The sequence below is a fragment of the Vipera ursinii genome (assembly GCF_947247035.1).
Source record: "Vipera ursinii genome assembly, chromosome: 3".
NCBI classification, from domain to species: domain Eukaryota; kingdom Metazoa; phylum Chordata; class Lepidosauria; order Squamata; family Viperidae; genus Vipera; species Vipera ursinii.
In genome coordinates this window covers 46,990,052-47,011,887 of record NC_139516.1, presented here as the reverse complement: position 1 = coordinate 47,011,887, position 21,836 = coordinate 46,990,052, and the positions used below count along the sequence as shown (strand labels likewise).

The window sequence follows — 21,836 nt, the reverse complement described above, 5'->3', positions numbered from 1 at the left end:
AATGTTGCCTAATCGGTCTTCTTATCTGAATTTGAAATTATCAGTATTTTCTGTCTGATGATTTATCGTTTTCATACTAAAACTATACTGAGGAAAGTTTCTCTATGCCCATGTATCTTCACTTATTATATAACTTGCTGTATTTCCAAAAAAGTTTCTTTCTGTAAAGTTATTTCTATTCATCTTAACAATTTTATCATATAATATAAATGAAATGTAATAGGAAATATCAATTTTGCCCAATTTTTCTGTTCTTTTGGTGAGGAGACTTCCCATCTCAAGTCTTACTGCTTGATCAAATTCATATGCAGGAAGATAGGTCTAATCTTTGGCAAACACTTATTTCCTACTGTATGTGCTATACAATAAATGGAAAGTAAATTATCTGTCTTCCTTCTGTTGGTTTGTTTTCATTATCCCTTCATTTCTTAATGTGGGAAGGACCTCAGATTCTTTCTCAAGCTTAGAGAAGATGATCTTTAAGACAGAGGGTAGTGCATAAAATTGTTCCCCCGCCCCCAAATACATAGAAATATCACTGTTTCATTTCCACCTCATTTACTTTTACAGGTATTACAAAGCAGTAGTTCTTGTTCATCAGCTGTTGTCCCTGCTGCTATTCACAATCAGCTCCGTATCAAAATTCTCCTCTATCAGCTGCCTCCACAAGACTGCAATGTAAGTTTCTTAAAGCCTTAACCAGGGTTTTCTGGGTCTTTTTTTTTTACTTGTGCAACACATATGTTGTATATGGTATGTTTAGGTGTGTGTCGTGTATGTGTTTCAGTTTGAGAGCGGGCAACTAAATTTCATTTTTGATGTGTGCCGTTGTGCCCACAGTAAAAAAAAATGACCATAAAGGTTGTCTTGTCTTAACATCTTGTCTCTTGATTAAAGAATCCTGCTAAAACTATTTTCTTATGCCCCTTCTTTGCACTGAAAAAATTATTTGGGCTATCCATTCTTTTCAAATTCTAATCATGCAGTTCCATGATCTTTCTAAAAAAACAGTAATAGGAGAAGCTTTTTTTAATATGGTAACGAGAAAAGGTAACCAAACAAATGTTATAAACAGCCCAGAGTTACTTAGCTGAGATGGGTGATATACAAATTTAACAAATAATAAAAATGCACTAACTTGGTGGTTCAGGTACCTGTGGGGGTAGAACGGGAACAAGTGATGAAATGTGCATGGTAACACAATTTTAGTCTTCATGTTCTTACATGCAGTACAAAAATGCAAAGTTGCATTGCATAGTTATGACACATGTTTTGTCATTTTGACATCACGGTGATTGGGAAGATACCGTTATATGGCCCCTATGGCCCCTTGTGCCAGAGTTCAGCTGTTATAGGGCTCACCAAACTTACTTGCAACTAATGTTCCCATAAAAGTCCTCTAGGACAGCGGCCCCCAACCTTTTAGGCACCAGGGACCAGTTCCATGGAGTTTTTTCTGCAGATCAGAGGGGGCATGGTTTTGGGTGCTGCCTGCATCCTGCAGATGGGGCTTTTCTTGTTTGTGCTACCCAGTTTCTGGCATGCCGCAGACCGGTGCCGGTTCATGGACTGGGGGTTGGGGGGGCCCTGCTCTAGGTCAGAAAGCTGACTGAGGGTTTTATTGCTGTTCCCAAGAACAAAACAACTGAAAGATTTTTGGCCCACTGAAGTAAAGATAAAGTTAAGGTCTCTTTCTGTCTAAATAAGGTAAAGGTTCCCCCGCACGTGTGTGCTAGTCGTTTCCGACTCTAGGGGCCGGTGCTCATCTCCGTTTCAAAGCCGAAGAGCCAGCGCTTGTCTGAGGACATCTCCGTGGTCATGTGGCCGGCATGACTATATGCCAAAGGCGCACGGAACGCTGTTACCTTCCCACCGTTGTGGTCCCTATTTTTCTACTTGCATTTTGACGTGCTTTCGAACTGCTAGGTTGGCAGAAGCTGGGACGAGTAACAGGCGCTCACTCTGCTACGCGGCACTCGGGATTCGACCCGCCAAACTGCCGACCTTCTGATCGACAAGCTCAGCGTCTGTCTAAATAGAATGTGCTAAATTTACAAATAACCTCTCTGGGTTCACATCCACTTAGCCAGCTTTTATTAAAGCTATTGTAGTAATGCTGCTCTAATGACCTAGCCAACCCCTAGCACTTTCTTCCTCAATTTGGTATCTTTCATATGTGCAGGACTGACTCCAACATTAATGTCAAAATTAGCACTCAGCTAGTAAAGAGATCATTAAATTGGGACACACTGCCCAGGCTTTTAAACATTTTGCTTGCAAACAATGTGTATTGGATAAAAGTAGGATTTAGAGAAAAAACAAGCTATAATCCTGTGCCTATTCACTTAGGAATTAGTCACTTTTGATATAATAGGATTTCTTCTGAGTAGATATGCATAGAATTCCAGAATCATGTTAGAGAAAAAGAGCTAAGTGGAAAACTGGTAGAGAAATGAGCTGCCAACTAAACATAATATTGGGATTTATTAACAGACACCTGATACGGTCTTGACTAATAAGATAAATACATGCAATAAGATCTTCATTTAACTATTTACAAGCCAATTTTTTGAACCAAGCCAACCAAAGGCATCAAATAAAATGCAAATGTCAAAATAAAATTATGTTATTATAATAAATGTCTACGCAGATTCTCAATCATCCAGGCCATGGTTGTCCCAAAGATCATTTTCAAAAGGCAACTGGACTTTCTTTGAGGGATTTTTTTCCTTGAAAACTTTTCACTTCTCATCTAAGAAGTCTGAAAAGCATCTTTGGGTATTACAGTGAAACTTCAAAAATATTTGCAAGTTGGTCAACCTCTGTCTCTGTTTTGTTACTGCATCTCAAATATACCTATTTATCTAGATACTTCGTTTGGATCTTGGCACCATTTTTCCTTTTTTATTTAAGGAGAAATATTGTCCATTCATCGGTGAACAGGAAAGAAAGCAACTCCGCAGCTTTGCTGCATGGCGGCGGCAGGAATCGCTGGGACAGGGAGTTTTACGTCATCTGCCTCTCACAGCTCACGAGTACTTATGCAGAAATGTGAGCTATTCTTATCATGATGTTGGACATATTATGAAGATGTCTGGGCTTATCTCTAACCCTGTCTTCCCTGCTTAGTGTGATCTTTGAAGTTATACTAACTTTGGATAATGTTACAGGTGCAGGTGGAAGTTGTAGGTCCTTATGTCAGAAAAGGTATATTTGAAAAAGGTGAAGGCAGCGTTTACTGAAATCTTAGAAATGCAAGAGACGATTAAATAATATTTGTAGTTGTTGGAGGGACACAGAGTGGTTGCATCCTCTGTTATGAAAGCCAATATATATTAAACAAAATGGCAAACACTATAGAACTTTACACAGATAAAACAGCTATGCAAACAAGTGCAATTTGCTAACACTGCACTCTGCACATACCTTTCATTCACAATTTGAATTGCCTGGGTAAAATAATTTGATTTTAATTATTGAAGTTAAGCATGCATAGCAGTCTTAATAGTTTACAGAAGGAAGAAAGTTATAATTAAGGCTCTTAGATAAGGGAATTATTTCTGCTTGATTTTTAGTGTGATAAAAATATAATCAGAGGAGACCAGGGTGTGTATGCCTCTAAGCTGGGCGAACAGTGCTGGTGGCATCCTACATGTTTTGTCTGCCACATTTGCCAGCAGCCACTCATAGATCTAATTTACTTCCATCAAAATGAGAAGATTTTTTGTGGTCGGCACCATGCAGAATTTTTCCACCCTCGCTGTGCTTCATGTGATCAGGTAGGTGTATGTGGTGATGTTTGTGCTCTTGTAACTAAATCTGCTGATATATCTAGCCTGGCCATTTCCAAATCCAGACTAAGAGACTTGAGCTACAATCCTGTAGGAGAGCTTTCATGATAAAATTGGATTTTTAATTTTTGCCCCATCTTAATTGGAGAGATTTTATTTTGGAAGAGATCTAACTATATCTCTCTCTCTTATCCCCTGTAGAAATTCCTAATTTTGCTTCCCTTCAATTTTTTGATTTTGTAATTAGGAATATGGAAGCGAATTAGGTACATGATATAGGAAGATAAAACACCTAGAATATGCAGACACCAATGAGTTATTAGGTGGAGTTTCAGAATTCTTAACTGTGCTGGGTAGTGATAATTGTCATAGAAACATCAAAATAAAACAGGGAAAAGTAGATGATGTGTACATATTTAACGTGGTTTAAAGCCTAATAACTCTGGAGTTTTTTAAAGAATAGATTATGACCTATTTGAGATATGTCAAGAGTACATTGTCAATTGGATAAATATGGTGTATTTTTAAACAGAAAGCTTGATTTATAGGATAGGGTCACTGCAAAGGCTCGAGTAAATAATGGTTGTGTAGCCTATGCTTTTACCTTAGGGTACACTGCATATTTCACCTTAATATCTAGCTCATAGCAATATGAGCTTTCATCTATTATGTCTCTTCAGCTGATCTTCACCTCCGAGTGCGTGGAGGCAGAAGGCATGCGCTGGCATGAAGAACACTTTTGCTGTCTCGAGTGTGACTTGCCCCTGCGGTTTCAGCAATATGTGATGAAGGGTGGACAACCCTGCTGCTGTGCTTGCTTTGAGAGTCTTTATGCGGATATCTGTCAAGCCTGCGGAGAGATTGTTGGTAGGTCAGGAATCCTGTAGACTTGTGAAGGAAAGTATGAACCTGCTTCAGATCGTCACTCCATCTAGATTAGCGCTGCCTATTAAAGAGTGAATCTGGCATGTTCTTGCAAGCGAAGCATGTGCACAGAGTTTACGGCCCTTCCCGTTTTTCAGAAGTATCAACTTGCCTGAAGATTGCCTGAGTGTTACTCAAAGGTTACTTGGGACTACGTGATTATAAAGATATACAAACATGGACATCTACTGGAGAAAATAAGGGGAGGGGGAAGTGACATGATCAAGATACAAAATGACACAAAACCTGCTATTTAGAGATTTGCACCAGCTACCATATGCATGTACATAAGAATATAATTCATCTTCTGTCATCGCGACGACGTTTCTGCATGCTCATGATTCAGAGTTTGGTCTGGTATATATTTTAATTATTATGTATTTGGTGTTCATAGTGTTATGAGAAAAATACTCACTCAAAAGGAAAACTAAAGCATTTGGTGATAGAAGCAACTATAGCACCTTTTCCTCTGTTTTGATAACCTGTTAGATTGACCTTATTACTTTTTATACTTCTAATATTCTTCATGATACTATCAACATATAGCATAAACATCAGTGTTTAAATGATGATCTCTTGTAATGATATGTGTCTAAGAGCAAGCAAGAGCAAGTTACATTAGCTGTCTCCATTTTATGGCCATACCACTAGGTGTTAAGTTCTAAGTTCAAATTATTGCTACCAAACCTTTACAAAAGAAATTAACAAGCTTTAATATGCCCTATATCCAGTGGTGGGATTCAAATATGTGAACAAGCGGTTCTCTGTGTGGATGCTCCTTCCGGAAGTCCATTCTGGGCCTGGGCAACAAAAAATTAGCTATCGGTTCTGCCGAACTGTTGCGGACTGGCTGAATCCCACCACTGCCTATATCACCACAACAGATACAGTTTGTGTTTAATTTAATAATTAGGTCAACTTCTCCTTACAATTCTTATACTTGCAAATATAGAAATATGTTCCAGTTTACGACAACTAGATTTTCCATTCTGCTGCTGGCAGCTCAAGGTGTTAGCTTCATTTACAGCTGCTAGAATCAGGTCATATTCTATGCAAAAGCAGTAATACTCAATGGTAGTGGTAGTCTAATCAGAATTACACACATATTGCTAGTATCTTAGATAATGCTATGGTTGCAAATACTAAACATGTATTTTGCTTTCTTTGGGTCAAAGGAAAATCCCAGTACAAACTCATATCACTGAGGAGCTTTCAAATAGTGTAATAGGTGTCAAGCATGTAGCAATTTTAGATGTATTATACCTCTGAATAATATGGTTAATTGCCTGTGATGACTGCTTAAATCATAGTTTGTTAGATGCTGATACTGGGAGTTTGACAGATGCTGATACTGGGATACATTCAGTGGATTTTGGTTTGTGGCTGGAATCTTATACTTACTGTCAAGGAATAAGTTCCTTTGAAATCTGTGCTTCTCACTTCTGAGTGAGTGATTGTATGTGAGATAGTGTTATAGTAGGAATTTAATCTGTTTTCAAAGCTACCTGATAATACAAAATTCTGGAAGTTGTGGTTCAACAACAGCTGGAAGGCCAGAGGTTCCTCTCCCAAGATATAAACCAAGAAAAGTAAAAACAAGAGTAATATAGAATCAAACTCTCTAGTGCTGCTATATAGCTTTGTGAAGTTTGGACAAGCATCACAATGTTAAAACTTAATTTAGCATGCAAAGCTGCTGCTTGTTTATAAAAACTTCTGATTTAATATTAATCTTTTATTGTCTCTTGTTTACACATTTTGAAACTTGATTTTTATTCTGTCTTTTAAAAGTCTGCAACATAACAGGCAGATTGTTCTCAACCAAGTTAGGACATAAATAGCTTTCCAGCAACAATGCAGGAGAGGAAATGATTGCTGATTGCTCTCTTCTCACAGGCCTCAACAGTAAACAGATCGTACTACAAGGTCAACACTGGCACAGCAAAGACTCGTGTTTCTGTTGCAGCCTTTGCCGTAAAGCACTGCTGGGTCAGCCGATCACCATTCACCATGGTCTTCTCTTCTGCTCTGAGGCCTGTAGTTTGGAAAAAGAATCAGCTTTGTCTTCCAGTGGCTCAGATTCCTCTGATTCTGCTTTCATCTCTGCTCCATCCCCGGACTCCACCCCAATTTCAAGAGCTAGAAACAGCAGCCCTGACTGCTCCTCTGAAACTGCGAGAACTCAAAGAGATGGCTGTGAGGAAAGGGGAGGTGCACTTGGTAAGGGTTTTGCATGTCATCCTCTCGAGCTTTGGGTGGAACCGCTGCTATTTGATCCTGCCCAAATGAAGATTTTTCTATCATTGAATGTCTTGTGCAGTCTTATTTAAGATTCTGTAAGTCATGTATCCTCAATATACTTCCGCTGAACTTCCAACTGACTTCTATCACTGCACATTTGAAGGCAATCTATGCCAGTGTGCTGACATAGGAAGAAGGCAGCTGACAACTATTGTCAGTCTGTTCTCACAGAGATTGCAGATGAACATATGCTAAGTGGGAAGAAAATCTGTGAGGTTCTAAGACTTCAAAAATAGCCAAACAATCATTGACTTGATGGTAGTTTCCAGGACAGACAACAATAGCAATAATAGTAGAAATGGTACCTTCGGATGAAAATGTCAATATAATACTGGAATTCTTGAAATTAATAGAAACTAATGCTCAATGTAGTGATTACATATTTTAATGAATTCAGAACAGTAATGAATACCAAAAAAATTGGGAAAGATAAATAAGAATTTATAGAACACAAGGTCTTAAAAGCACAGTTGCAAAGAATTCCAATGAGGGGGGGGGGAATGTAGCTAGCAGAAAAAGCCAATATAATTTCCCCAAAAGCTTAGTGAAGATTTGAAAAGTTAAAAAGGACACTCATTAAGAGAGAAGAAAAGAAGCGTGCAAACATGGAAGACTACATGTGGAATGTAGATGAGAAAACTACAATTAAAGATGCTAAGAATAATCAGATGTTTCAAAGAAGCAGCGTTCCAGTTGTTTCATGAACAGCACATAAAACTAACAGAGAATTAACAACAAAAAGGGCAGAACTAATTGATTCCTATTTTCAGTCACTTTCTTCTTCAGCCAGTTATGAAGAACTGTTTGAAGAAGCAGGTTTCCAGGTCTAGCTTGATAAAAATATAAGAATTGTCTACTTGAATTTGAATGGAATACAAAAGCAATTTGCTGATGGTCTGGTCAACATAATTGGTGGATTATATATGATTATACATTCTCTTTGAGAAATCCTGCAGAACCAGTTTAGTGAAAGTGCCTACAGAAGGACAGTTATCTCTTATCTTCAAAAACAGGAAAAAGAAGAATGCAGGGAACTACAGACCAGGCAAAATTCTAGGACAGATTATACAGTCACATTAGGGCATATCAGATTCTAACTAAATAATAATCAAAATTTAAGAGCAGTTACAACTAGAAAGACAGGGGGAAAAAAATACTGAGCTTTCCTTTGATTCAAACAGCTTTCAGACAGAGCTTTAATTTGGATTCCTGCAGTGAGCGGAACTCTGTAACTTAAATGACTCCAACTCAATGAATCTATGAAATGGCTTCATAGAATAACTGGAACCCTTACCTGAGTTAAAAAATGCAAAGCCATAATGTTTGATTTTGATTCTGTGTGGTACATGGGCCTTAGCTACTGTAGTTTCTAAGCCATGATTTATGTCTTAGCACGGGGGTGTCAAATTGCCGGCCCGTGGACCGGACACGTCATCGGGAAACCATGCCCACCCCGTTGCCGGCAATGGCGAAAAAGCTCCGATACGTTGCGCAGCGTCACGTGACGTCGCGAGTTTGACGTGTCTGTCTTAGCAGATTCTGTGAATCAAGCTTTTACACTTTATACAAGAAACCAGAGTAAAAATAACCTATAAAGTACAGCAATGTGTGAACAAGCCTGGACATTTCAACCACTTGCTAACTCACTGATACCAGAAAATGGTTGTTGGAATGTTTTCTAGGAATTATTCAGTAATCAGGATCATCCTCACTTCTCATAACTGCTAATCTTTAATTCCCTTTGCAGTGACTGAAAGGCTTCACTCATGTGGGAATCCCTCAGTGTATGCTGAGTTTGACAGCCAAGAGGAATCAATTTCTTTCAGAAACAGAACTATCACCCCACAGCTTCATGTATTTGAGTCCTTGACTGTTTCACCTCAAGAGGATGTACGAATCTCCATCTCTCATCCCATGGACACAGCTTGGAGCACCACAGTTGTGAGGGATAGTCACAATTTGAAAACATATTTTCAAGAGACATCTCAGCAACAAGCAGACTTCCACTTCAAAAGCAGACCCTCTGTAACCTCACAGGCATCTGTATTAATTATGGATTTTCCAGACAGAATGCATGAAGGCAGCAATGGGGAACAGGAAGCTACTATGGAACAAGATGATGCCAAGTACCTAACTTGCTCATCCTCATCTTCATCTGACTCCGAGCCAGAAGGCTTCTTCTTTGGGAAGCCAATTCCAAAGCCTGGTTCCAGATGTGTAGCTTTCACCAACATGGAGCAGGAAACACTTGGGAAAGGAATGGGGTGGGCTGCCAGAGCAAGAGCCAACAGCAAACACTGTAGTATATCCTAGCAGACAGACAACAGCCATCTGAACAGAGTAAAGCAAAGGGGAAAGAGATAGTAATGAAAGCAGATCATCTTCTACAGTGAATAGATTAAAATTAGTATCAGAAACCTGGTTTCTGATATGGTTGTATGCATACATTCCCATTCTCTTCCTGCTGCAAGGCTGATAATTTTAAGTCCAAAAAAGCAGACAAAAAAGTCAGCATTTGTTTTATAATTTTGGATGCCATGGAGAATTATTTCTAACAAGTCAGCACTTTAATTTTTCTTCATTAGATAGATGCTGAAGAAAGAAAAAAAGGCTACCTGCTTCTCAGACTATATTACTGTATTTAGGTTTGATATTGGGGAAAAGCTACAGTATTCAACCTTGGCTCTGCCAAGCACAGGGAGTATTTCAGGTTGACAGGATGATTACTCCAAGTTTGCTCTGAAGAAACTAACCACTTAATGCTCTTTCACCTGTCAAGGAAACAGGTTTGATCTTATACTTGTTTTCTGTACTTGAGATGTTTTTCCAAAACATTATGCTACAGGACTTATTTTCATGTTGACTCAGATTTCCTATCTCAGCATCAGATACAGCCTCATTTGAATGTCTGCAGCTGACTCCCACACTTTATCAAGACTGTAATTAAACACACACTTGTAGTTGGAATATTAAGTCACTGTTACAAACTGGGGCCTCCTATAGCAGCAGTTCTGATTGGATGTTGTAGACTATATGTTATTACACAGATGTGTATGTTCTAGAAGTTAAAACAATGAAATAAAAAATTTATCAAATGAGATTTGAGGCTAATGTCAGATCAGTGGGTCAGATACACAGGAATTGAAGCAACAGTTTATAGAGATTTTAATGTTTTCAAATCAATGACAGATTAAGAGTGAGTTCAAAGAAAAGTGGGCGAGGTAAGCAGTTTGGAGATGTGATTCACTTTTGGTGGAGCATACAGCAAGTTCAACTATAGACAAGAAGGGTAGAAAAATAACATCAGATGTGGCAGGCCATAAGAAATGTATTGTTACAGCAGTGAAGGCACAAGGTTTACATTCATAGAGATCACATACACATTCATGCTGCTAAAAGGAAGGTCCATTTGCATAGTAACACTTTGCTTGGGAAAGATTAATAGGAGAAGATGATGTTAACTGAAAAAGAAGAGGCAGAAATTAGACTTTCCTTTGGAAGTCTTCCCTAACGTACTGGAAGCTTCTTGGAATTAAAAAAAACAACAAGAATTGTTTTCCTCTGACTCGACTGTTGACAGCCATGTTTATACTTCTCTTGTGAAATTAAGTCAATTAAATCAAAACCAAATTCTCATTTTAGGGTTTGAGAGGTGGTCAGGAGTCAAAAAGAAGGAATGCTGTTTCCCTTCAATTTTGCTAGGCTGAAGGAAGAGGACAAAAGGATGGTGATTTTGTAGCATAATGATCGAAGTTTTCATTGATTATTTTAAGAAAATGCTTTCTTGAAGGCTTGAAAAATTTGGATACAAAGTAGATAGATTTAATCTTTTTATTTCACAGCTATTTATAAAGCTCCTCCCCTTGGACAGGATCTGCAATATAAATGTTAATTGGAGAATGGAATGCATTAACAGAGTTATTAGGTAATGTTTCCGGAAGCTCATATATCAAATCTTGGAGCATCTTCATTGGGTTTTAATAGAAATGGAAAACTTTTTTTCCAGTGGTTTTGCCAAATTAGAAATTCTCCTTTCAGTTATGGGCTATCTTTTCCCAATACATAGAAGCTCCTACAAATCCTTTGTTGATAAGACATAAACACCATGAAATAGTAATATGCCACAGGCCAAAGCTCTCCTCACCTCCCCTGTAGTCATTTGTATAGCCAATTATTTCAACAGTGAGTTAGATGACAAATTGGAGTGCAGTCCCAAAAGGATCAGAAACTGATCCTCCGTGAGCTAAATTATGGTCAATATACGATCAGTTTTTAATACTGCTTCAAACTAGCTTTAAGACACGAAGAGATTTTAAGGGAAGGCGGAGAACAACTGCTTCCTATTACAGGAAAAGCTAATAAAAGCATAAGGTAAAAGCCATAGAAGAGGCAAGTGGAATGGGAGTTTAGAAATTGTGTCTGATTTGTTTAATGGCCTTTCCTCAACTGTAAACAAAAGATATCTACCAGAAAACATGGTTATTTTCTGAACTATCAGAAGGACTACCCAGACAAACCTAATACAAATATCCTACAGTATTATCTTCCTAAAATTCAACAACCAGCCATGCAGATCAGGAACTAAAAGGATATTCAGACTGCCTTAGGTCAGAACTACATTGAAATGTCAGCTAGGTCCCTTGTATGCATTGGCCAGAGTCACACACTGACTTAAATTAGGGGGTGCCAAAGTAGTAAATTAGCCCTTTCCCATTTTTCCTTTGCACACCACATTTGCTGATGAAGAATTCTGGAAAATTCAAATGACTACAGTTGTATCTTGTTACTTGGAATTTGTCATTTGCGTTAAGTGTTTCAGTTTGTTTTGAAAATCAGCTATTCACTACGTAGTTTAATAAGTATAATTTTAACAATTTAACTGATGTTTCGGATCAAATCAACTTTATTGCGATCGTTAACCAGCAGAAATTGGATGTTGGTATTTTAGTCTCTGTGTATAAATAACATTTATGTGTTTATCTGTGATTAATAAGCAATTTGTAATATCAGAACTTAAAAGACTGAAATCTAGCTATCAACAAAAATTTTGGGACAGATAGGAATAAAACTCCATCATGTAATAATGCTTTATAAAAATGTCCTTTCTTTGCCATGAAGTCTTGTTTTATATTAGGGGGAAATGTAATGCCTTTACCAGTTAGACAGCAGGCAGTGAGGCCTGCTCCTCCTAGTGGGTGCTCTGGGATACTGCCTGTCCGTCAGGGAAGTGCTAAGCTGAACAGAGACCAAACCAAGGTCGGGCCCAGGCGACAAGCCAGTCAGGGATTTTTTTCTTGCAACCAATTTTTTTCTACAGCCATCTCCATCAAAATGCAGACATGAGCCAGCTGCATTTGATTATGCAAGATGGCGTTTGTTGACCTGAAAAGCGGATCCTGCTTCTGTGGGAATAACACTAGGAAGACTATAAGATGGGTTAAACGGCAATTATTACTTACACTGGATCTTGCTAAGAAGCTGTATATGGATTCAATGCTATTCCATTTTGGGGGATTGTCCTATTTTCCCACCCATCAGCCATACATTTGTTTTTGCTATATTTCCTTGTGTGAAGCGTCCCTTAGCTGATGAGTTAAAATCAGGCCAGTATGGCAGGTCATTTAATTTTCTTCCAAAAATAAGATATAGAAATTTTCTAGCTCTAAGCCATGTTGCTAGCCCAACATAACTGGAAAAATGAGAGACTGCAGAAAGTGATTTATACCACATGAAGATTAAAGAAGGAGCAACATACTGTATGTATTCTAATGCAGAGAATGCTATAATATGATCTAAATAGTAGCCCTTTTATTTGGTGTACATAAAATCTTAAAACCCTATGGTGGACCTTTATTTATTGTCCAAAGTTCCACATAAAATATATATTGAAAAGATGCTGAGATAAAGAAAAAATGGATTAAGTCTGCATTATCTTATTTGAATGCTTAACTTGGTAACCTCAACCAGAAGCTTAAGAAATATATGTCTGAATAGGAACAATACCCTGAAGGCAAACTCACCAAAAAAGGCAGCTCTGAGAGATAAGTGGTCCCAAAATGATTTTATTTCTTTTAAAAAATGCTACTTCATAGATTTTAAAAGAGCAAATGCTATTTTTACCAGGGCTTTTCTTATTACTGGAACATCACAAAACAGAGATCTTCTCCAGCTTGCTTCTGCACAGACCAACATTCAAAACTGCTCAACGGTATTTTAATACCCTAAAAAAGAACGTCTACTACAAATAACATGTGATGTTTCCATGTAACAAGTATAAATCTAATAGGTTCTATTCCTACTCCAGTTACCGCCTGACCTGAGTTGCCTGAGCCATTCAGAATCCATTAGGCATCACACTCAACCTTTTACAGTTTTTTGTTTCCCTCCTCCCAATTTTCTCTTCCAAAGTTCTTGGATTGATATTACAATCATGCTTTCAAATCTGCTAGCTGTCACTTCTGCACTCTTGTAGCTATTGCAGGAGAATGTGGTTCCTCAGCTCTGCTGCCAAAAGGAGGCCTTCTCCAAGGCTACGGCTTTATCCCAGGCCTGAAGAATAGAAAGCTTAACTGGCTTAGAAAACGCTTCAGTTACATCAGGCAGATTTGGCAATGTGATGTCTTCTCAGCTGGCTTCAGTTAAGCTGTCAATGTAGTTCTTTAGCAGGCATTCATAGTACTCTCCAATCTTTCTCAGGTTAGCTCGTAGTGCTGAGCTCATTGCTTCTATCATGCAGGGTTCCTTTTCTACCAGCATCATGGCTATTATTCCAAAGTTGAGAAGGACCTGCAGGTAGGCCTAAAGTGAAAGACCAAATTCCATCAGGCCAATGAATAAGCAATGCTTTTAAGACCACACTACTGATACTCCATCTATAATCATTGGGGCCGTGGCAATGATCAGAAGAGCATAAAATGGGGGGGGGGGTGAGGGTTAGGAAGCACCCAAGAATATATAAAAGTAAATATGTGTCATTGTTTTTAAAAGTTCAAAGTAGAGAATACACAAAGCATCCACGTTTGCAATTTTTGTTCTTGTTTTTCCCAGAAAGCACTTCTGGAGTAAACTGGGTATGGTATGCATGTGAATAGTAGCAGTATTATTTCAAATGATCAGAATTCAGAAGAGTCTGTTGAACAACAATAAATTCAGTCTATACAGGTAAAGTTCCCCTTGTGTCACAGCCCCATCCACATTTGGAACATCACTGAGCTCAACTATGGACGTGACCCTGAAAATGTACACTGATTGGACAGAGAAGACAAATTCTTTGAAACAAAGGTTGTCAACTAGACACTGAAAAACAAAGTTATTTCTTTAAAGCAGGGATGGCAAAGCTGGACCTTCTAAAAAAACCTCTTCCAGCAGCCACAGTTGATGGCCAATGGTGGAAATGTTGATGGTCATTGTTCAGCAACTTCTAGAGCAGACATGTCAAACACAAGGCCCGAGGGCCGGATCCGGCCCATGAAGTGGTTTCATGTGGCCCGCGAAGCCATCCTGGAAACAGTGAGGGAACGGCCCCCACTGCCTTGGCCCTGGCCCAGAGACCCTCCTTCTGCCAGAGACCCTCAGATCTGTCTCACTCCTGCCCAGGCCCCTATAGGCAACCTTGACGTGAACGATGTAGAGCTGGCCATGCCCACCCAGTAGGCCATATGCACTCCAGCCACGCCCACCCAGTAGGCCGCACCCATCCACCTGCCCCCCCCCGAGGGCAACCGCAATGCTGATGCGGCCCTCAGTGAAATTGAGTTTGACACACCTGTTCTAGAGTATGAAAGGCAGGCATGTTGAGTAAGAAAGATGACCTTGAATGAAACATGCAACATTACCATGTTTTCATCAGCGCCATCTTCCTTTCATACTCACTGTAAACAAATCATGAATCTAATTTACAAATTAAGATTTAGTTTATAACGTGTGCTTATGTTCCCTGATTTTGTAGGTCTTGATCGCAGTCTCAGATATAAGTGGCCTGTTAATAAATAAAGGAATACAAAGAAGCCCAATCCTTAAATCATGCTGGTGAAATGCACAAGCTAAGTCCTCTGACTCCAAAACTAGTTTTTTAAAGTGTCTCTCTTTCTTTCTTTCTTTCTTTCTTTTTCTTTCTTTCTTTCTTTCTTTCTTTCTTTCTTTCTTTCTTTCTTTCTTTCTTTCTTTCTTTCTTTCTTTCTTTCTTTCTTTCTTCCCTACCATTTCTTTTGTTATCTTCATCAGTCATGTTTGGCAGCTAGTGGGGAAGCTCAGTTTCTCCTTACCTGTTCAAGCTCTTCTTTTCTTGCCAGCACGGCTGCAGAGCGGTCCTTAGGAGTCCACGATGAGACTGAAGAATTAGTTTCTCCTTCAGCATTAAGGTGGCGAGGAGAGGTGGTTTTCTTCTTTTTGGTTGATGGCTGTTTCAATAAATTTCTCAGTGAGGTATGTAATTAACAAAGCTAACATCCTCCTCAATTTTTTAAAAAAAACTGCTACAAAGGATTGCATAAAACTAGACTATTCGTATTTTGAATACTTGGGGGAAAAGGTTTAGAATGTATGTAGTAATTTTGCTACAAAGTAGATCCAACTTTCCAATACAGAGAGTCCTCGAGTTATAACTGTAATGAAGCCTGCCCATTAGGGTTGAAAGTGACGCAAGCCCACTTGCGTCAAGCCTCCTAAGGCTTACCCCATCCCAAGATCCTTCCCATCCCTTGGATGGCCCTCAGACAGGGCCCACAAACAGCTGTCTTGCCAGCAAAAAAAACAAAAAAAAAAAAAACAAATGGGGAAGGAAAACACTTGCCCCCTGCCTTTCTTGGTTCTGCCACTGCCTATCATCCTGCTAAGTTGCCCCTGCCTTTCTGGGGCAAAAAAAGACCAGTTCCCTAGCCTTTGAGAGCTTCCTGCGGGTTGGAGAAACGAAGGTCAGGTCTTTGGAATCTGAGCTTTTGTTTCTCCAGCCCAGCACAAGAATACTCCTTCATGCATGCAAGGGAAATCCTTCTGCTGATGGCAGCAGCTTGCAACCTTCCCTGCTGGCTTCCCCACTGACTTTCTGGGGTTAAATGGAGATCACATTGTGGGGCACTTGACAACCGATTTTAAGTGTGAATGGTTACCAGGCACCCAGATCGCAAATATGTGACTGGGAGGGGAGCAGCACAATTTTTTTTATGATAACGAAATGCTTTATGGACCATAAAAATGGTGTTAATTTTGAATAGTCATTAAATGACCGGTTGTAAGTCAAGGACTACTTGTATTCTGAGAAACTAGATGTAAGTTAAAGGGAATTTTTGGATGTTAACTTTCATTGTGTACAATACTTAATCACATCATACCTGTGAATGCATTATGACATGTGACATTCTCCTTTACTCCCCACAGCTGTCTATGCATATATATGTTTACACAATCAAAAGCATGTATATAATTAAGATATGGCTTATTTCACATAGCCTCTGCAAATCCATATGTATTATAAACTATCTTCAAAACCTTTCTTTCAGTCTTTGATGTTGCTTTTTTTTTCTTTTTAATTATCGTAGGTTCCACCAATTGTCTGCTCTCTCTTCTTTCCTTTTCATCCTACAGGCCCAGAGGAGAAAAGATCATGTTAGGATCCCAAAGGCAAGTGCTAAGATAATACCAGAAAGCCACTAGAGATTTACTGAAACAACCAATTTAACCTAATTATTTGCATACAAGCATAACGAATGTGTGAAGAAAGGCTGCTAGGTTCTGTCAATGGCAATTCTAGGAGTTGCAACACTACTAAATTATACGTTATTCATCCTGTTGTCCCAACCCGATACTGGTATGCCCTTGAGCACACCAAGGGGGGGATTGTAAACTTGATTTTATTCTGCAGAAGAAAGAATACAAGGAGATCTCTCTTAAAGCTTGTACACCCTCTCAATGCCCACTGCTGGGTTTTATACAGTATCCACCCCAATTTCTGGTATATTTCATGTTATAGGGCCACAAAATGACCTAACACCAACATCTCAGCGTTTCTACATACATACAATGCAATACAGGTAGTCCTCAATTTACAACTGGTTAATTAGCGATGGTTCACAGTTATGACAGACTCTGCAAAAGTTAGTTGCAACCTGGTTTCAAAATCATGGCAGCTGTAGAGCTCTCACGGTTGTTCAACCTTATGACTGACCACAGAACCACTGCAGAGGCCCCCCCATCTACTACCTAGCCATCCGGGACTCCATAGTCACTAGGCCTGCTTTCCCATGCCACCAGGTCCCACATGTTCCTCACAACAGCACACATACTTAATTTTAAAGGTATTACCAATCATATAATAGGTAAAGGTAAAGGTTCCCCCGCACATGCGTGCTAGTCGTTTCCGACTCTAGGGGCCGGTGCTCATCTCCGTTTCAAAGCCGAAGAGCCAGCGCTTGTCCGAGGATGTCTCTGTGGTCATGTGGCCGGCATGACTAGATGCCAAAAGCGCACGGAACGCTGTTACCTTCCCACCGTAGTGGTCCCTATTTTTCTACTTGCATTTTTACGTGCTTTTGAACTGCTAGGTTGACAGAAGCTGGGACGAGTAACAGGCGCTCACTCTGCTACGCGGCACTTGGGATTCGACCCGCCAAACTGCCGACCTTCTGATCGACAAGCTCAGCGTCCTAACCCACTGAGCCACCATGTCCCTATAATCATATAATAGACACGTGAAAATTGGTAATAGAACTCAAAATACCAAAAGGCCAATCAAAACATAAACAATGTATGTGATTGCTATCAAATAAGTTTCCAGGAGATTCCTGAAGGTAGATTCCTGAACTGATAGTGAAATATTAATTGCAGCCTGGTATCTTTGTCCTACACTAGGGTCTCCTACCAACTTTGCCTCTCCTAGGAGCAAAAGATAAAAAAATAAGAAAAATTGGGCTGGATACTGATGGCCAAATCTGGCCCTAGGTTTACTTTTCCAATAAGCAACCAAATCCGAAGATCATTTAGAGTACTCTGATAAAGTCTGGTCTGCCTATGAAAAGGGGGAACCCGCAGAAATGGATTACATTTACTTTTATAGTTAGCAGAACAAAGAACTTCAAAGCAAAAGCTGATTGTTTTAGAAATAGTCATCTGTTCAGTTACATCACGAGAATTACAGCATAGCCATAAAGAAGAGTGTTGTAATCTGAATAAAGGTAAAAGAAAGAAACATCGGCAAACAAAAAACATCAAAATGGGTTTGGGTAAGATACATTCTCAGTGCTTCTCAAGGTTGGAGGCTTGAGAACAGCTAAAAATGAAACTGTTATCTACAGCGTGCTGAATGCTCTAGTGCCGGTCCTGGTTTCTGAAAAGAGAGACTTTTTCTTGAAGATTAAGACTTATGGAAAATTATCAGCAATGCAACTGAAAAAGCAAATTTAAAATAGAAGAAAACCCAAGCGAATTAGCCAGAGCAACAGCATTACAAAAACATGTTTCAAGAGTTACAAAGTCCATCCTCTGTGGCCCTCAATGCCCAAGAATTAACATGACCTTTATGTTAATTCCTAAAGCAGACAGTCTGAATTTCCTTTCATCGTAATGGAAGAAGTGGGAATACACTTTAATCTTTGCATCACCTCTTCTGATATGATATCATTTATTAGTTTCTCTTCACCCTCACCTAGCAGTAGGATAAAACCATATTTTCTTACCGCAATAGATCTCTCTGGAGAAAAGTGGTATGGCATTCCATAGACATTACTTATTTCTGTGAAATAAAAACAAAATCAGACACAGATTATTATTTCCTTCATAGAGATGCTTGGTTTTCTATTCCAAGACCAAAACAATACAAATGCAAACAAAGAAGTAGCAAACAATATCAGAGTGGTATAAAATAAAAAAAATAAAATACTGGTATAGAACCAGGTTGGTCTAGCGGTTAAAGCACTAGGCTAGAAAGCAGGTGACCATGAATTCAAGTCCCACTTAGTCATGAAAGCCAGGTGGGTGAATTTGGGTCAATCACTCTCAGCCCAACCCAAGTCACAGGGTTGTTGTGAGGAAAATAGGAGGAAGGTGTGTTAAGATAGTTTACCAGTTTTGAGTTATTTGTAAAAAAAAATTAAAGGCACAATATAAATGACATTTAAATTGTAGTCATATATCCTTCCACGTAATTTTGGAGATCTTTATCCAAAAAGATATTCAACAAGGCCCAATTATTACTTTGTTCTTAATTTATGAAGTTCTTTTCCAAAATATAATCATGTTCTCACGGAAGGAAGGATTTCTTCATAAAAAGTTCAATCAATGTCTTGAATTCCTTACAAGATGTAATTATTCCTGCCGACATTGAAAGGCGCTTCAATAAACTTATGACACATGCCTTTCAATTTGCTGGATAATCTTGGGCTTCCCATAGGCATCCCCATTGGCCACTTCTATTAATTCAATACTAAGCTCCGCCCATAGTTTTCCTTTTGGAGATCACATTATCAAGAAAAAAGCATTCAATTGTAACCTCTGGTTGAAGCTTAAGAGAAAAAGCTAAACCACGATAATTTGTTAAGAAACCCTCCTAAAGGTACTAAAACTCAGTCCCTTCAATGAGAACAGAATAGGTTACACTCTGAACTATTTCTGACATAAAACCAGAATCCTCAGAAAAACCAAACCTTTGGAAACATGGAGGTGTTTTATTTTACAAGTTAAATGAGGAGAGCAACATCTCTGCCACAAACTCTCTCGAGATGGAATGCAGCTCTGCTGACAATGGCAATGACAATGGCAGCCACAACTTCTTTCCAACTTCCCAACTTCTTTCCACCTGAAGGGGGAAGAAAAGGACTCATTTGAGCAGTAGCATTCTTCTGCATCTGACTTAACTAATACATCACATTTAAAATTCAAGATGGCTAAGAACGTAAGATTGAGTCTTACTCTCACAAACTAAAAACAAACATATTCACTAGTTAAAGACATTTGTCACCTGAATGAAGTACTAATTGGCTCAATGGGAGGGCGAAACACAGTGAAGATGCAGCAATGAAGTAAAAAAATAATACAAAATGTCTGAGGGCAAAGCTGGTGCTTTATGTGGAAATGTCTGTATCTCAGTCTGATGAGATTGAGATTTATTAAATTTATATGCCGCCCTTCTCCCCAAGGACTCAGGGCAGCTCACAACAATAAAAAATTAAAAAACATAAAGTACAAAATTTAAAAAAGAATTAAACAATGGATGTAATAAATAAATGACAATTTAACCCAATAAAAACCAAATTTAAAACCATAGTCAGTCCAGGCCCGCTTGTTGGAACATCCATGTCTTCAGGTCACGGCGGAAGGACCGAAGGCCACGGGCCGTCCGCCGCTCCGGAGGCAGTTCATTCCAGAGGGTCGGCGCACCCACAGAGAAGGCTCTCCCCCTGGGGGTCGCCAGCCAGCATTGCCTAGCCGATGGAACCCTTAGGAGGTCAACTCTGTGGGAACGAACCAGGCGAAGGGAGGTTGACAATGGCAGCAGGTGGTCTCACAAGTACCCCGGGCCTAAGCCATGTAATTACCAGCACCTCGAATCGCACCCAGAGGGCAACCAGAAGCCAATGCACGTAATCTGAATATATCCAGCTACTATTTCCTTTTTGCTATGAGAATTCCTGTTTTTTTTTTTTATCATGGTCCTTTTCTTAATTTGTCCTATCCATGTGGCCCTACTTTTTCTTACTTGCCCGATTCCTTAAAAACACACAAACACATTAGCTATCCAAAGTACCTATCCAACTGCGTAGATCTTGAACTTTGTTTCCTTTTGGGAGGGGATCTTGAAGTACGCTTTCGCTTGCCCGTTGCCTTCACACCATGTTCTTGCATGAGAGAGGTTTTTGGGCTACAGTCCCCTTTCTGAGAAGAGGGTTCTTGTCTGGAAGAAGTTTCTGATTTATGCTTGTCTCTTTGAGGGGAGTTTTCTTGTTTGTGGGAAGATCCTAAACTATGTTCTCGCCTACAGGATAATTTTGAACTTCTGTCCTGTCTTTCAGTGGATGGGTCTCTCTTGCCAGAAGATCTTGAGTTACAATCTTGCCTGCCGTAGGATCTTGAACTTCGACAATGTAAGTCTCTTGAGGTCTGATTTTTACTAGAATGTTTGGAATTGGTGCTGTGATGAATCTTTTGAAAACTTGACTTGGATTCTACCAGGCTTTCAATATTATGTTTTTCATTAGAAGAAATAGAAGTAGACACCTGAAAAAAGAATGAGACCATCCAATAAAAAATAAAGACAAATCCATCTTTTTCAATTTCTAACTCAGAATCACTCATGAAAATTCAGTGTGTCATTAATACTAAACTCTAGGCTAAAATGATCATCTCTTAGCTTCCTGGCCTATGAATGCTATCTAGTTCCACTGTATAATTGTGATGCATTATGTTTTTCCCCCATTTCAAGTTTAACTTTATCCACAGGGCACAATTCTCTCTTTTTCTATTCTGAAACATACTGAGCTCACCCTTTAATTTTTCCAAATAATAAACTACGTGAACTATAGGCCTTGTACATATCTACAGGGGAGCAAGTAGAACATGCTTTAAAGTGTCAACGTAGGTCTTTGCTTTTCTTGGAAGCAACTGTTTCTCCTCCTCTCTATACCCCTCATTCACTCTTCATTCATATCCCACACCTAGGTTTTATTTTTTCTTACTAACATTTTTTTCATTTTGACCAGAATCAACTTACTGAATCTTTGTAACATTCAGAGACTTTATGATACTGGTCAGCTTGGTTCACAGTCCAGGGTGGCTCCTGATAATCTTCAGGTGCCCATCTTCTCTGGTTTTCAGCCTGTTGTTGTGGGAAAA

The 21,836-nt window shown here is 39.1% G+C and overlaps 2 protein-coding genes across 7 annotated transcripts in view; one reads left to right on the top strand and one right to left on the bottom strand.

The window, feature by feature from the left end:
- PRICKLE4 (prickle planar cell polarity protein 4) overlaps positions 1-13,415 on the top strand; it is a 28,075-nt gene extending 14,660 nt beyond the window's left edge. The window contains exons 4-9 of one of the 2 annotated variants that reach the window (XM_083359861.1): positions 571-678; positions 2,914-3,051; positions 3,576-3,779; positions 4,472-4,658; positions 6,612-6,935; positions 8,764-13,415. In XM_083359861.1, coding sequence (XP_083215987.1) covers positions 571-678; positions 2,914-3,051; positions 3,576-3,779; positions 4,472-4,658; positions 6,612-6,935; positions 8,764-9,329 — 1,527 coding nt within the window. In that variant the 3' untranslated portion in view covers positions 9,330-13,415. Of the gene's footprint in view, positions 1-570; positions 679-2,868; positions 3,052-3,575; positions 3,780-4,471; positions 4,659-6,611; positions 6,936-8,763 lie in introns of both variants that reach the window. The other variant, XM_083359860.1, reaches the window with a different exon arrangement.
- The window catches only part of LOC310638631 (uncharacterized protein), a 42,158-nt gene continuing 33,384 nt past the window's right edge, over positions 13,063-21,836 (bottom strand). For 4 of the 5 annotated variants that reach the window (XM_083359848.1, XM_083359849.1, XM_083359850.1 and 1 more), the window contains 7 exons: positions 21,715-21,819; positions 20,752-21,221; positions 19,652-19,803; positions 18,686-18,741; positions 16,503-16,592; positions 15,281-15,415; positions 13,063-13,814 (listed from right to left, as the gene is read on the bottom strand). In XM_083359848.1, the coding sequence (XP_083215974.1) occupies positions 13,641-13,814; positions 15,281-15,415; positions 16,503-16,592; positions 18,686-18,741; positions 19,652-19,803; positions 20,752-21,221; positions 21,715-21,819 (1,182 nt within the window). In that variant the 3' untranslated portion in view covers positions 13,063-13,640. Of the gene's footprint in view, positions 13,815-15,280; positions 15,416-16,502; positions 16,593-18,685; positions 18,742-19,651; positions 19,804-20,751; positions 21,222-21,714; positions 21,820-21,836 lie in introns of those variants that run through there. The other variant, XR_014492144.1, reaches the window with a different exon arrangement.